The sequence below is a fragment of the Salvia miltiorrhiza genome, chromosome 1, assembly GCF_028751815.1.
Source record: "Salvia miltiorrhiza cultivar Shanhuang (shh) chromosome 1, IMPLAD_Smil_shh, whole genome shotgun sequence".
Taxonomy (NCBI): Eukaryota; Viridiplantae; Streptophyta; class Magnoliopsida; order Lamiales; family Lamiaceae; genus Salvia; species Salvia miltiorrhiza.
In genome coordinates this window covers 7,686,168-7,702,659 of record NC_080387.1, presented here as the reverse complement: position 1 = coordinate 7,702,659, position 16,492 = coordinate 7,686,168, and the positions used below count along the sequence as shown (strand labels likewise).

Here is a 16,492-nt window from a genome sequence, read left to right as displayed (position 1 = left end):
TGTGTTCTTTTTAATTATGTTTATGTTTTATTTTACGATGTCTGGCTAGTTCGTTAATCTGAACCTAGGGTTTGTACATAGCTGATTGATTATATGTTTATGATTTATTGATATCAATTTTCCCTCCAACTTGTGATTCGTGATTTCTGGTGCTTATTTTCTTGTGAATTATTTGGCCAATAATTTTGCATATCTAGCTGTTCAGTTTGAGTCTTGAATGCGATAATTGTTCAGCCGATTCAGGAATGCATGTTATAGTAGTAGCCTTAACACTTGAATGGGATAGGTGAAACTGTAGGGAGCTATTCTTTATGTACGCTTGGGAGTTAATTTATTCCTTGGAGTCTTGAATGTGAAGGGGGGTAAATTAATCTACTTTCATAGGTGTTCGTTAGAGAAGCTTGTGAATAGTTCTGTGATCTCTCATCAGGGTTGGATTAAATTGGTAATTGAATCAATATATTAAATGCATGTAGTTAATTAGTAAAAGTATATCCCTAGGGTCAGAGTTTTATTTCTATTTGATTTAGTGATCATTGTTTCTCTGCTATTTAGAATTTATTTTGTCAACTTCAGTTTTTTATTCACCTTCCTATTTTGTTTTACCTGTCTATTGTTAGTGTCTGTTTAGGAAATAGATAGAGTAATTTCGTTATAATAATCCCTGTGGATACGATACTTGACTTGCTATTTCTGTGCTACAATTACACTGTTTAGTTGCAGTTATTGTTGTTAAGAAATTAGCGATCACTTCCTTGCATCCGCAAATATTGTTGGCCACTAAAATCCACTCTCTAAAATCCTGTGAGCTGTGCGTTTTCCTCCAAAATGCCCGCTGCAGGCTGTTCCATGACACATATCCAAAATTTGGGTATGCTATCCTCTGGTACACATCTCCGTATGACTTGGTCTGCTCCGATCTTCCATAGATACGAATCTTCCCAATAGTAAAAATGGGCTTGTACCATTAGCTTTCTCTGCTCGAACCTTAAAGGTAGCTTCTTTGTAATTAAGTAATTAGCTATATCTGCATACAGGGGTTCCTGGTTAGCTAAGGCATATAAATTTTCCTCCTCTGTATGGGTGGATACAGAATACAACTTCTCATCTGGAAGGTATCGGTAATGGGTATACCATTATCTTCTTCCAGTTGCAATCGGCTCAAATGATCTGCCACCAAATTGGCAGCTCTCTTCTTGTCTCTTATCTCAATGTTAAACTCTTGTAGCAGCAAGATCCACCTGATAAGCCGAGGTTTCGACTCCTTTTTGACCATCAAATATTTCAAAGAAACATGGTCCGTATAGACAATTACTTTCATTCCCAAAAGATAATAACGAAATTTTTCTGTGGCGAAGACAACTGCCAAGAGTTCTTTCTCAGTAGTGGTATAATTGCACTGTGTCGGGTTCAAAGTCTTGGAGTGACATATTTATCCGGGACTGTTCCGGAGATGATGCTCTTAGCAAAAATAATCCAATTCATCTTGCTTTCTTTCTTCGGTGGTGAAGTCGGCCTACTCTTTGATCATTTGTTCGTCGTAAGGATCTCTGATAGGATCAAGAGGAGTTCTCTTGACTGTCTCTGTAATGATGATTGGCCCTTTCGTGATTACTTCCCACATTCGGCAGTGTTTGGCAATGAGATAGCTCTCCAGCCAAAATCTCCAAATATCATATTTTCAATATTGAACATCAGGAGTGATGAAGCTCTGTTGTGGTTAGTTTCCATAGATCAAGAAAAGAAAGATATACAAACAAAGAACGCAAGAAACACTTTTAAAAGGAAAAAGATTTTAAGACCTTCTTTTTGAAAAAGGATATAGTCCAGTAGAACCGGGTCAAAGCAAATCGCTCTTGCGAACAACCTACTCTGATACCAATTGTTGGGTCCTGGAAGGTCTAGAATAGGTGTATGGGGGGGGAGAATACACCTAAAGGCAGTTTTTCAAAATCAAACACAACAGTAACAACAGTTTTTCAGCATCTGAGCTTCAATATCTCGATTGAGTCTAATTGGACGAATTTCTACAGTAACAACAGATTCATTAGCATATTCAAATTGTGAGGCCTTACCTTTTTTTCTTTCCTTCTTGCCTTATCACTACCAGTAAGACCAGTTGCAATTGAGGGTTCATATATTGGAGTTTCTAGATTGGAGGCATAGAAAACCCTTCATCTTCTGAAATCTTTGGTCTTTTCAAACTGCCACCACATTAGTGGTCATCAACATCTTCACTTTGATGAGGAAAAACATACTCCCTCCATCCGCAATATCGTTTCCACATTGTGGACGGCGCAAGTTTTAAGAAAAATGGTGGATAGCAGTAGATATTAGTGGATATTGTAGGAGTGGAGTTTGGGTCCCACTATTGTTGTGAGTGGAAGTTTGTGGGCCCTACTTCTATAAATGGAAGTGGAAACGATATCACGGACGGACCGAAATGACAAATATGGAAACGATATCGCGGACGGAGGGAGTATGTTGTATCATGATGATGTAACTTGAGATGTCTACTCATAACTTCATTAAATACAATCAAGTCTAGAAACTTGATGCCACCTGCTTCGTAAATGGAATGAGCTTCTTTCTCAACATCATTGTCGCTCATTCCACTTCTTCAAGTGTTTCCTTTCCTACAAGAAGCAACTCATTTGTTTTCATTTTCATTAAGACGTTTCCGGCGACCTTTCATTGATTCAGTGGTTCGTTCATTCAGCTCATTAGGATTTTCTACTTGAGTTATGTGATACAATTTATACACAGGAGTCCAAAGCGATTCACCATTTTAATTTTTTTCTCGGATGCTATCTTCACAAGCATAGATCCAAGATGACATAAGGGCTACATCTTTTTTCACACACTAAGTTATATTTTTCGGCCCCTTCTTATTTTTGTTTGGGCATTAGACACCACAGAACAAATTGTGGTATATATTTTATAATGTGAGAATTCTTGGAGATGTAGGAAATTGACTTAGATTTGGAGAAAATTTGGTTTGATAAAATTGAGAATTTGATCGGTCTTCGAAATTTGGAAAAAATTAGGAGTCGGATATGATATAAAATTTCAAGAATCTTAAGAATTGGGATAATCTTGCGAATTTGGATAAATAAAATATAGATTATTCAGATCCATAAGTTCAAGTGAAAACAAATATGTGAAGAAAAAAATTAAAGAGAATGTGAAATTGTGAAGAAGAGAGTGATTTAATTTGTGTGCGAGAATATAGCAAAATTAAGTTCTATTTATAGAGCTAAAATTAATAAAAAAAATTAATTTGATTTTAATATTTTATTCATACATAAAAATTGTACTCCCTCCATCCACCAAACATCTACGTAAAGGAGTGGACACAAGTTTTTTTTTTTTTTTTAAACAAGTTGTGTATGGTGAATGGAAAAATTGTCCTACAAATCAGAATAAGTGATGATAATTAATAAGATTATTTTCAAAATTGGTGAGTTCATTAATAGCAATGTGTGTAAATATGTAGAAATTGTAAAGTTATACTCCCTCCGTCCCACCATTTTAGTCCCCTCCCACTTTTCACACATATTAAGAAAATGCATTTAATTTTTATATTTTTATCTTTTATACCCTTATTTATTATTTTCACACATCCTTTTCACATTTAAGTGAAGCATTAAATAAGGTTAATTTAGTAAAAATAATATTTTTATATAGTATTAATTAGAAAAGTGGACTATCTTTTTGGGACATCTTAAAATGGAATAAGGGACTCAAATGGTGGGACGGAGGGAGTAGTTAATGGAGTTTTCTCAAAAATAAACTAGGAATATGTTCCGTTGATGGACGAAGACTATCTTTATCCATTATCCAAACAATCGATAATCATATAAGACAAAGAATTTAAATAATCAAAAATAGATGAAATGATTTTGTTGGAATAACCTATTGTTAAAAAAAGATGTAGACCAACCCACTACACAACCACCTTTATCACATAAAAAAGTGCCACTAGGCCTTTCCTGTTGAAAAATACAACAATAATTAATGAAAAGATAAAATATGTTTTGGTTAAAGTGGGTCATTGATAAAGTATAAAAGTTGTAGAATTATAGATTGTATATGTAGAAGAGTGAGAAATGCTTTTTTATTAAAAAGTAGGGTTGCTAGGTTGTTGATAAACATAGTCTAAAATTAAAAAATAAAAAGATATTTCGTGACAAAGGAAGTTATTAGATTTTACGGATAATTACACATATTGAAAATTCTCACTATCTAAAAAGTAATTAAATTTCACAATTTCTAAGACTAAAATCCCAAAATTGAAGAAGCCCTTATCCCCTCCCCAGCACCAAAACCACACACCATATTAAAGTTGTAAATTAATCAGATAATTCAAATTCAATTTGGTTTTCAAATTTTGATATCATTTGAATTCAAATACAATGTTTCAATTTGATTAGTACTAATACAAATATAAATACAAAATCATGACATTCAACTCTATTCGATTGGATCACCCTTAATCCCAGCCACTCGCTTCACCTACATTCTAATTTCTAAGCAAATAGCTAAACTTTGATTTAAGAAAACAAACAGCAATACACGATCAAGCCTGCAGAAAAGCAGTCCAGGAAATGGCTATTCCTACAGAGGGTTTTGCATGATGCAGATACTAGAAAAACAGCCAACCTCCAAGGCTCTATTTCATTCGTACCATTGGATGTCAATCGAGGCTTTTATCCACCGTTGAGGAGCAAATGGCTAGCTTGCTGCAATCTTGAAACCTGAGAAGACTAAAGAGCTTCGTTGCTAGTGAGTAGTGATTCAATGGCGCCATTCAAAGAATCCGAATGAGGAAGCCAATTATACTTGCGATTGTTACAAAGCAGGCACCTCCGCACATATCCTATCAACAAAACAAGACTTGATTAACCGAATGAAGAATGACTAGATGATTGACTGTATAATCTCCTTCTATAATCTAAGGGTGTGCTTGCTTTTCATCTATACTAATAGAAAAAGAGCCTAAGGCATCCTAATTGTCTATTTTACCCCTGTTACATATTTTATTACAAGATTATTTTACATATTATATATTTATAAAAATATATTACTCCCTCCGTCCCATTCTAATAGGCTCGTTTTCCTTTTTAGGATGTCCCACTCTAATGGGCTCGTTTTCCATTTTAAGTAAAAAAAAGTGTACTTAAGTGGTGTGGACCACACCACTTTTCTACTAAAAAGTAAATTTTCTTAATCTGCGTGTCCAAAAGAAGTGAGCCTATTGGAGTGGAACGGAGGGAGTAATTCATTAGATATTACACTTAATCTATGTGATATATATATATATAGCTATTGATAAGGCTTATATTCAATAAGACTTATTATAAATATATTCATTCAATAAATTATCTAATAAAAGTAATGATTAATAGATTTTCTAAAATAATAGATTATCAAATAAAATAACATTAATTATACGTACAACATACATTCTTTCTGCTTGTCCCTCTAAATAGAGGGATAAAATAATGAGGTATAAATTCATCAATTAAAGTGAGAACCACTTTTTTATGTCTGGTTTGTTTTGAATAATACTCCATATGTCACACTTACCTTGGTACACTTTCTTTTTTAGTTTGTCTCATTTATAATGACACTTTCTAAAAATAATACGTGATCCATACATTCTCTACACATAAAATAAGTAGACCCTACCCAATTTATACTCTTAACCCTTTATTCTTAATCTCTGTGCCCAAAGCAAAAGTGGAACAGATGGAGTAATATATTTATCTCACTCTTTATAAAGGGGTATAAAATTATAACACTCTCCCTTAGGTATAATATTCACCCAAGGGGTTAATGCCTAAGGCCAAATGTCTTAGGATCGAGTCTCTATGGCGCGGCCTTTATGTTTTTTTAATTTATACTGTTAATTTATATATATATATATATATATATATATATATATATATATTCACTCAAGGGAAAGGTGTTGTCCAAAATTTTATACGGTCTGCCCAATTTTTTTATTACGTCAAAGCAAACGAGGTATAAAGTTGTAAATTGAGTTTATCCCTTGTACCTCAAAGTAAACGCACCCTTATGGCCAGTTTGATAGCCTAGTTAAAGCTATATTAGCTCGTTAACTGACGTTATATTTGTGTTTGATAGCTAAGCAACTGAACATGAGAAGCCCGAGTTAGATGACCGACCCGGGCCTAAAACACTGTTTCATCATGGATCTGTAACCAAGGGAGACCCTCGGTTAGGGAAGGTTGAGAGCACAGTATGTCTGGTTTCAAGAATGTCTCACAAATTTGCCCCTCAAAATCAAATTAAAGCATTAGTCACGGTTGAGCTCTTCAAGCTGAATCTATCAACATTATTAAAGAACAAGCGGGGGGGAAAAATTGTAATTGATCTTCAAAGTTAATCAATCGCAATAAAGCTGAGAGCTTTCCCCATTCAAGGTTTCTAAACAACATGAAAATGCATGTTTTTCGGTTTTTCCTAATAAATTGATGATACGGGCTGCTCTTGTGCAAGATCATGTCGCAGGCCTGCAAACGTGAGAAGGGATGATTGGGGGTGAGATGACTTAGCTATGATTGCGGATGGGGAGGTAGATATAGGTGTGCAAACTTGTATAGCAAGAAGTAGGAAGTTTTTATTGAGAATTCCAGAAACTCCCTAAGAATGTTCTTGCTTCAAACTTGCGTGCCCTTCTCCTTAATTCTCCAGCCTTTAAATAGGCTTTACAGATGTGTAGCACTCAACATGAAAAAGGAAATACAATATTTCAAAATAAAAGGAAAGATGCAATCTTCTAAAGACAGCTTCAATCAAATCCTTTGATTGACATTTGTCTTCAATCACTCCCAACTTGCTCTACTTGATTTGCTAGATTTATAGCATCCTTTATTTTGCAGTGATATTGTTGCCCTATGAATTCATCAATTGGCCTCATAAATTGACCTGAAATTGGAACCTCCGCCGGAAACGAACACCGCCAAATTTTTCCGTCTTAACTTTGGCTTTATGCTTATCTTCTTCTGCATCAAAAACCCCTTTATATTCAATCTTCTCGACAATGCTTCTACACCGGAAATTACTCTTGGTGATTGAATAATTTGATTGGAATGAGCAATGAAGAAAGTGCCTTGGGCAACTTTGTGAATACATGGGTTTTGTGGGTTTGAAGGGAAGGGACAGCTCCATGAATATAACCTCGAAGGGGTTACATTTTGGGTTTCCATTGAAATTGATATTAATACACAAAGAAGGATGAATTCGACGGGGTAACTCTTTGATTAAGTTAAGAAAAATTGAAATAGGGTGAAAACTCTGGGTCTTGAAACCGGCGGCGGGAATAGAAGCGGGTGAAGGGAAGAAGGCTGACCAACCGCCGCAAGAAATTGTTTTGAGAAGGCGGCGCTGCGCCAATTTTTTTATTTTTTATTTTTTTGCGGTGGGGCGGGGCGGGGCAGCGCTAGAGGGAGGGAAGCGACACTACGCCATTAGGTGGAGGGAGGGGGTTGAGGAAGCGGCGCGGATAAGACAATATATGTTGGTTAAAACAATATACTAGTATATTGAAACAATATATGATAGTAAAATCGAGGGGTTATATTGGTCATTTCATCTGTTAAGCACACTTTGAACCATAGCTACCAAACACCTCCATACTGGGAACACGCTTCTTATCACTTGCTATCAAACGCTGGGCTTAGGCAACCTAACCCATGCAACCCCAGCTACGTTTCCCCAAGATTGTCTAAACTGCAATTACTATACCAACAAATCAAACACAGCCTTATTGTATAGGCACCATTAGTTTTACAGTTATCATGGTTCATAGAATTAAATTGCTATATATCATCCCATATTCAGCATGCCCTTTCTATGTTCATCAACAACCCAGTTAACTGACCAAACACAACTTGAAACAACTTAAGTCTTTTATCTTGTCACAAATTGTGATGTTCGGAGTGAATAAGGATACCCACACATACATGCACACTAAAAAATAAATATGTTATTTGGTTCAAAGCACATTCTTAGAAGAAAATACAGAACCTGCTTCTATCTTATATATATACTGCATAGTTTTTTTTTTTTTTTGAGGGAAATATATATACTGCATAGTTATAATAAGGCTACTTCACATATTTGCTGCATATTGTAACCTTTCCAAGAGTTTGATATAGTTTACAAAATTCCCTATAAGGTGGCTATCAGTTTTCATTATTGATAAGATACATATTTGAGTATTTTTATGCTTATGACAAAGATTTCTCAAATCCTATCATTTCAATGGGATATGGGTAAAGCAAAATTAGCTTAAATAAGATATCATCAAGGACTGTGGTATATCCCAAAGTTTTATTCCATCTTAATAAACAGTGGATTAACCTATACTGTTTCTATCCATCTAGGCTAATCCTATGTAAACGCATCCTAATAAATTAATTCAATGGGTTGAGAAATTGGTCAAAAGATGTAGTGGAGAACACCTGACAATGTGGAAACTCGTCGAAACAACTGAATGATATGGAATTTAAACTGAACTTCTAGAAGAACCTTCCCACTTTCCCTTTCTTTGATGGGGCAAAATCATAAAATAAAGACAATTTACGGAAAGAAAAGAACAATGACTTTCTATAGGATTACTTTACTTCGTTTTGTTCGTTTGTTAATTGTGTTAACATCACTCTATCAATTGGTTCGACCTGCGGGACCACGATTAGCAAAGAACTGTAATTGAAATAAACTCCTTAAAAATGAGGTTCACAGATAGAAGTCTGCCACAGCGAAGCTGTTGTTTTTCATAGCTAGCGCACACAGCAGATAACACCAAACCAGAAAAACATGCAAAGGTAAAGAAGCTCCGGCTCACCAGTATTTTGGAATTTATAGTGACTGTTTTCTTTAAGTGTTACTATATCTTTTGGCATACATGCGTTTCACCATGCAGAAAATTCTTTAAAAATATCCTTTTAAAGCAAAAAGGGCATTAACTTAATTGAGCGCATTAGAACTCGGCCCAAAATTTTTGAAATCTTTTGGAGATTAAAGGAGCCGATCGCAGTGGAGGGCAGGAGGTGGTGTTGGTCAGGTGCAGTACAATATAGTCAAGGTTACCCTTGAAAAGTCCTTCACTCTGAACTTTATTCAAAAAAACTCAGTTTTTGGCATGCTTGGCATTTAAGAACATTGTTATTTGCTTAACAAATTGAACAATTGAGTTGCTCTCGGGCACTCAACTTCCTTTCTACGAACTTTCCAGATCTGACCGGAGTTCTCATACTCCATGTCAAACCGAGTATTTTGAACAATTGATCTGAGTATCGGTTAATTAATTCCGCTAATTAACCAAATGTTTAGCAAAGTTAGAGAGGTTAATTATTTTCGCTAATTAACCTAGTTCAGTCAAAGCACCCACAGTCCACATGTCAGCCTCCAGGCAAGTTGGGTCGTCACGGAAAAATAGCAATGTTTAGTTAAAAACTCTATAATAATTTGCAATATTTAATAAATACATAATTATTTTACAATTTTGAAAGGAATATTTTTACTTTATATTTATTTTAGGAACTTTCAATTTTTCTCAATAAAATTAATTACTAAAAATATTAATAAATAGTTATTTAATATACTTTTTATAAATGTTAAAAATAGTATTAAAAACATAATTATATAAAAATATGATATATTAATTGTTTCGCTCGAAAGGAATGGCCATGTGACTTGGAAGGAATGACTATTTCCTCATCATTAGGAATAGCGATTCCCAATTTCAACACTCAGCCATAGGAATTTTTTTTTATTTTTTTTCGAGAAAACACTTAATCACATTCATAGGAATTGAATGAACATAAGACCATTTCATTCTTATCTTATTTCACCGTACCAATAACCTCATTATGAACAGGGGACGTTTACTTTTGAAGATTAGCCTTAATAGATAAAAAATAGTAAGGTTGATCTCTTATTTACTTAAATGGATTGAAATTTTGGAATATCCCAAGGCCTTTGATTATTTCTATCATTTAAGTTAATTTTGCTTGATTCATATCTCATTGAAAGGGTGGGATTGGAGAAATCCTACTCCTAAGGATAAAAAATACTCAATCATGCATCTTATCAATCATGCAAAGTAAACGCTCTCTTACTATTCTAGCCAGTGCCTTATAACTAAGCAAACTAAAATATTATATTTTAATAATTTATAACTAGAACATATAAAACAAAATCATTTTTAGAAAGTCATCTTCCAGGCACCTTCTTGCACCACTATCACATGAATAACATGACATCAAAATTAAAATGGTAAAGAGCTCACATATCAAAATTGTTCAATTAACTGTAAACCTTCTTAGCTAGTTTAATATTTTTCGAGGAGCTGCATTCAGTTTTATATAAGTATTTTCTGGGGAAATAGGTAGGAAAAGTTACCTTTCTATTCTTGATGAAACTAATTCATAGTACTTGTGGTGCTCTTTTGAGGTTTTATTTATGACAGCTTGCTTGGAGGATACAAGTCCTTTTCCAGTTCCATCATTAGATGTTTCAAGGGCACAATCAACAGAAAGGGCTTCAACATCTGACTCCTGAAAAGACTAGCTCTCATAAGATAACTGAAAACATACTTACTATACTAAAACCGAACCGAAGTCCTAAAACCGAACCGAAGTCCTAAAACCGCACTAACCAAAGTTTTTAAAATGGCCGACCGAACTGGCTGAATTTTCGGTTTTGGTTCAATTTTCAGATAACCAAACCTTTTAATATTTTCATTTTAATAATCAAAATTATTATGCAAAATAGCCAAAAAAAAATCATAATAAAATCAAAATAAATTCAACATCAATCAAAGAAATATAAGAGAATTGTTAATATACATATTAAATATCTTAGCCTTTAAGATTTAGAACTAAAGAAATATGTTTAATATATATATATATATAGAGAGAGAGAGAAAGGTTAAACAGAAAATGCTAAATATTTAGAGAATAGAGAATTCGTGAAACAAAAACGAACAGATCTATAATTTTTACGAACAAATCAATGTACCGCATGCACAGCAATTTGCCCCGGGTTCGAATCCTGCTGGTGGCGAGTTTTTCTATTTTTTTACTAAATACGTCTGTTCGTTTGTTATGTTGATTTGTTCGTAACATGTATAGACTTGTTCAAAATGAAATATATAATAATTCTCTGTTTAACTTGACCCTATATATATATATATATATATATATATATATATATTAAATATTAGAAATTCGATTGGTTCGGTTTCAATAGAAATTTTTTTATCATGAAACTGAACTGAGCCGAACAAAGTCAGTTTTCCTACAAATTATAACTGAACCGACCACAATTCAACAGTTTGGCTCGGTTATTCAGTTTCGGTTCAGTTTTGCCCACCCCTACAGTATACTTTCTTACAACTATCAGCTGAAATGTGCTGCAAAATGAAGTCTCAAGTTTTTCGAACAAAAAAGGAATTGCAATGATTTACCTTCATCATCAGAAGCTTTGATAAGTGTTGGAGTGGGTATGGTTGCAGCTTGTATCCTCCATAACTGATGCAGCATAATGCCAACATCCGTACCTTTGTGTAGTCAATTTTATTGAAACACACAGAATCAGCTCTGATAAAAATATGGAATACAATTAAGAAAGAGACCTGGATATCTATCTAATCTATTCAATAAGCACACCCCACAAAACAGGTTAAAGCATATTCCATGTATCTGGTGTGGAACCTTTTCCCGGAGAATGTACTGCTGAATGCCAAAAGCCAACACTTCAGCACTAACTTATCAGAAAGTCTCTCTTAATAATTTCAGCAGTTCTATATACACAACGGAAATTCTTGAAAAATTTTAATTATTTTTTTCATTTCTTTCTTTTTACATAAATTTAATACTCTTTCTCCTGCCCCTTTGGGATGGCCTAGTGGTTGAGTGGGTTTCCTGAGGCTAAAGGTTACAGATTCAAATCCACTAAATCCTCTATAGGTTTGAGCCATATGATTTCCAGGTGTGGCTTACCCGTCTATTGCACAGAAATCTGGGCTCACCCAGTGGCCAGTGCACACCGAAGGTAGTGTCTGTGGATTCCCATGAACACACACGCGCGCACACACACACACACACACACACACAAACTCTCTTTCTCCATTTACTTATTTCGTCTTTGATTTTCCAATCACTTCTTCTTTTCCTTCAAGGAGGCATCAAAATTTCATTAAAAACAGTCTCTGGTATGTGTCTTCACACACAATATCAAGTGCATTATCAGACCAGAAAATACTTCTTCTCACCCTGTTAATTTAAGATACTTCAGGTCCAGATGCCAATAAAGATATCCAGCAATTGGTGTAAAATAATAAATATAAGCCACCATGTTTATTACAGCAGAAAAAGAGGAGCTACAGATATAATACAAGAGGTGCACACTTCTATATGGAAAAATGAGAATAGATGAGACTACCTCATTGACATAAGGTTCAATAATGCAATATTGGAGATAGGATGCTTCCTCTTCTGTAGTACAAATGAATCGCTTGTAATTCCCTAGTCGGTAATATCTGCAAGAAGCATTTAATGAATTAAGAAAAAAAAAAGCCTAAAAAGAAAATACGGGATACAGGACTCACTGGCAACTTCAATGAATTTTAGAATTGATAAAGAACAACAGGCTTCTAGTTACCTTAATATTCTCCGGGCAAAACGCATTGCTCTTGACTCCATTACTGGTGAAGGAATGCGACGAAACCACAGGGATAAAGGTTCGACCTGCAAATAGGTGGGGGGGGGGGGGCAGGAAACTGTAAAGATTCATGAGCCCAAAAAGGCTTGCAAGTTAAACGACAAATTTTAAAGTAACTAGAAGACTGCATTACTTGGTTGTCAGGACCCAGATGGAGAAGAAGATATAATGAAAAAAATTCAGATTCATTTGGGGACATGGAATGTGCAGCTCGATTTACATCGTACAAGCTAAATAAAGTTGTCATAACTTTCATAAGCTGCTCCAGGTTGAGGTGGAACATAGAAGCGGTATTTGGAGTCCGAGATGATCTGTGAAGATGGTGATATGATATAATGTGAAACTTGACCTGCACATAAGAAACATAACATCCATTTTCTCAAATGACATGGTAACCGTTCAATCATGAGACAAGTCATGACGAGAAAACTAAAGGAAGTATCACCGAGAAAGAAGCCCTTTGCAGCTTTTGAAACATGAGTTGAATTTCAAATTCATTAAAAGCCAGTGACATTTAGCACGTAAAAGTCCATCAAAGTACCTTCACATCTGTAACTCTGTAACTATTCTAGAGCCATCCCTTTGGACCTAAATACTCTAACCGGTCTGCAATTCCAGAATTTACAAGAAGCTACCATATAGAGATGTTTAAAGTAACAAAAAGTCGCAGGCCCTCACCTCAATGGCAACATTTCACAAGAAGAAAGCTGAGCTTATTAAACTAGATGCATATGCTAGTAGATATTCGTATGTGGTAAAAGGTAAAATATCTCTGTTTTTCCACTAGAAGTTCATACATACAAGATGTATCAAGATAAGTTTATTACATGTCATTCTTAGACATACATTTCTGGAAGTTCCTACCATATGCAAAGGTATAAAATATAAAAGTGCATCAACCCTTTAAAATCCGAAGAATAATTTACCAACATCACTTGAGCTATCATTTTTATTTTCAAGAGTTCAACACTCAGGTGTGCCTGTGATGGCCTAGCGGTAGATTGGTTAATGCCTACGTCCAAAGGTCTTGGGTTCAAGTCCACCGTGGCGCAGTCTTTAACTCTCTTTGTTTAATTGTTAATTTATCAACAAAAAAAAGAGTCCAACACTCAGCTAGTTTCATGTATAGCAATTATATCTCAAACTTGACATGGGCTCATCTGTAAGAAAACCATCACTTCACCCATTGTAAGTAAAGAATAAAAGGGCACTTTCAACAGTATCAAGAATCTTTCAGCCTGAAGGAAACTTATTACTCACACCAGTCAACAAAAAGAATAGGCACCCCTGACAAGGAAACTTACTCCATAAATAATATCCAATGAGATAATTAAATACCATGACAACCATTAAGATAAATTAGGTGCATCATGAATTTCCAAAAGAGATATCATGATTGAGATATTTTGATCCAGATCGGCATAATGGCCACAAAGAATACAAAATTGCGAGGAAATAAAGCATAAAACTACAACTTCAATTAATGAAACAAGCATGAATTTTAAAAAATAAAACAGGCATCAAAGGAAAAGACAGTATGTCAGTATCAATAATGAACTGAAGTTATTCTTGAAGAATCAGAAAGCTAATGTAGTAAAAGCTCTCTAGCATAAGCACCCACCAAAAGAACTCAAAACATCGCCAGAAGCTATTGAGATGACTCTAGTACAATAAATCGTCACAAAAGGGTGCAACAAAGAATTCGTTTGACAAATTGTAAATCTCAAGACGTTTAATTTTCCTCCAAGTATAGAGTGAGTTCTTTTCTATGAATAGAGCTTATAACATCATAAAAGAGAGCTGATGGTATCATATCCATAATTTTGTGTGAGTTAAACAAAGCATAAATATGCACCATAATAATAATAAAAAAAAGTACTATATTACTTTAAAAAGGAACCAAATATTAGATTGTTATGTAAGATAAACAGTAACAACTATCATACACTTGATTAATAGGCCTACCATTCTCTCGTACATGCATATCACTTGGTCAGTGACAATGTTCTGCATGCTAAGATCTTGCCTGATGGACCTCGTCCTATCAAAAATGAAGTCATGGACCACATCAAAAGGACGACCACTGGAACACAGCAGGTCGAGAAGATAATTTAGAGTGTCCTCCAACACCGGTACAGGCCGCACATCAGAAGCTTTAATGTCTTTCGAGCTTATAGTTCTGCAGAACTAACCATAGAAGAAAGCTCAAATTCTTGTAATACTAAACCGTGCAGCTTCAATTTATAATTTATTGATTTTTATATCAACATTTAATGTAATAGAATTAGTGATTGATTTGAGTAAGAAGATTTAGCGTTGGTCCTGTCGGAAAACATATCATTTCTGATTTCTTTCCAGCTGTTGAAACACTAATTACTAACACCTTTATACTGCTTAGTCCCAAGGTTTTGAAATGTGTTTTAAGCCTCAAGGCGTTTGCCAATGGCCCCGTGAGGCCTCGAGGCGTAAGACCAAGGCCTAAATCATTAAAACACGTGAAAATTATAACTAATTTAATAAAACACATAGAAACATAGCAAATATATGAGAACACGTAAAAAACATAAGTTCTTCCTAGCTACTTATTACAAGTCTTTAAAATCTTAAACTCGAGCATAATAATTATTAGCCATAATCAAATGTCCAAGAAGCTCAAATCATCCCAATCTCCATCTTCATCTTCAAGATGGAGGGAGACTTCTGCCAAATTTTCTTTAGGTTTTAGCGTTTATGAGTGTTTTTTTTTTTAATTAGGTGTTTATGACCACTCTCATATTCTAATTCGCTTTATTTACATATTGGCACTGAGCAAAATATATGGCAATATCAAGGAGGTTATTTGAATTGCTAGATTATGTCATTGTAAGCGCAACATCCTTCCTTCAATCTCATTACCACTAATTCACCTAATCTTCATTTATCAATGTGATGATCATAATCTTAATCAAGACAAAAATCCAACCGTTTACATATGAAACCATTCCATTCAAACAGATATACAATCACAACAACTTTTTGCTTCATTATTAAGGGACATAAACCAGTCATTTGTAGCACCTTTTTCACAGCTAGAGTAGGTGAAGTTTTAGCAGGATTGCCATGGAGCCTTTCAAACACAGCTAAATCCCTCAACCTCTCGCGTCTTTCTCTCTCCTCCACTGCAACGAACTTGATGAGTTCATCAATTCAATTGGTAGTAAAATGAAATACCTAACTGAAAGAAATTGAAGAAGGGGATGATGGGAATGCCTGGGCACATGAAAGGGCAAGCCCCGATTAGGTTTGGGGGATCTCGATCGTCATCACCATAATGATTACTGTCAAGCCTGTTGCTAAAATCATCAGTTTTCGAACTGGAGGTGGTGCTTTTATAGGAGGGGCTGATCCTGGAGCTGTTGGGAATTTGATTAGAAGCTTTTGGAATATTGGATTGGATGGAATCGGAGTGTGACGAATAGGATGAAGAAGAATCGTTTCTTCTAGGTTTGTAGGGCTGACGACGTCTGTCCGCCATGGTTGAAGACCTTGAGCTCTTCTTCTTCTTTTTTCTTCTTTTATTAACAATTCGGAGGTAACCTTGAGCTCTTCTTCTTCTTCTTCTTTAACTGCAATCTTTAACAAGTCAAGTTGAGTCAATTAGCTTTATTGGTCTTGGATGAGGGCAACCTCATGGGTGAGACGGGTCGGATCTGTCTTGACCCGACCCGGATAAAAAAGCGGTATATTACAATTCTGA

The 16,492-nt window shown here is 34.9% G+C and overlaps 1 protein-coding gene across 2 annotated transcripts; it reads right to left on the bottom strand.

Annotated features, from left to right (window-relative positions):
- Window positions 1–4,364: 4,364 nt before the first annotated feature.
- On the bottom strand, window positions 4,365–16,433 carry LOC131006465 (SAC3 family protein C). 2 transcript variants are annotated; one of them, XM_057933622.1, is made up of 9 exons: window positions 16,006–16,433; window positions 15,814–15,914; window positions 14,722–14,943; window positions 12,890–13,105; window positions 12,697–12,782; window positions 12,478–12,574; window positions 11,501–11,593; window positions 10,435–10,589; window positions 4,365–4,879 (listed from the first exon to the last, which is right to left on the bottom strand). In XM_057933622.1, the coding sequence occupies exons 1-9, from the start codon at window positions 16,268–16,270 to the stop codon at window positions 4,852–4,854; spliced, it is 1,263 nt and encodes a 420-aa protein (XP_057789605.1). In that variant the 5' UTR covers window positions 16,271–16,433; the 3' UTR covers window positions 4,365–4,851. The 2 variants fall into 2 exon arrangements, with proteins under 2 accessions (XP_057789605.1, XP_057789606.1); XM_057933623.1 differs by lacking the exon at window positions 4,365–4,879 and adding an exon at window positions 6,627–7,031 and having other exon boundaries at window positions 16,006–16,375.
- Window positions 16,434–16,492: the final 59 nt, after the last annotated feature.

Coding starts and splice junctions, on each gene's coding strand:
- LOC131006465 (XM_057933622.1), bottom strand. CDS start 16,270: ATGGCGGACAGACGTCGTCAGCCCTACAAACCTAGAAGAAACGATTCT. Junction 14,944..15,813: donor CTACTCTAGCTGTGAAAAAG/GTGCTACAAATG, acceptor TTCTATGGTTAG/TTCTGCAGAACTATAAGCTC. Junction 12,783..12,889: donor ATCTGGGTCCTGACAACCAA/GTAATGCAGTCT, acceptor ACCTATTTGCAG/GTCGAACCTTTATCCCTGTG.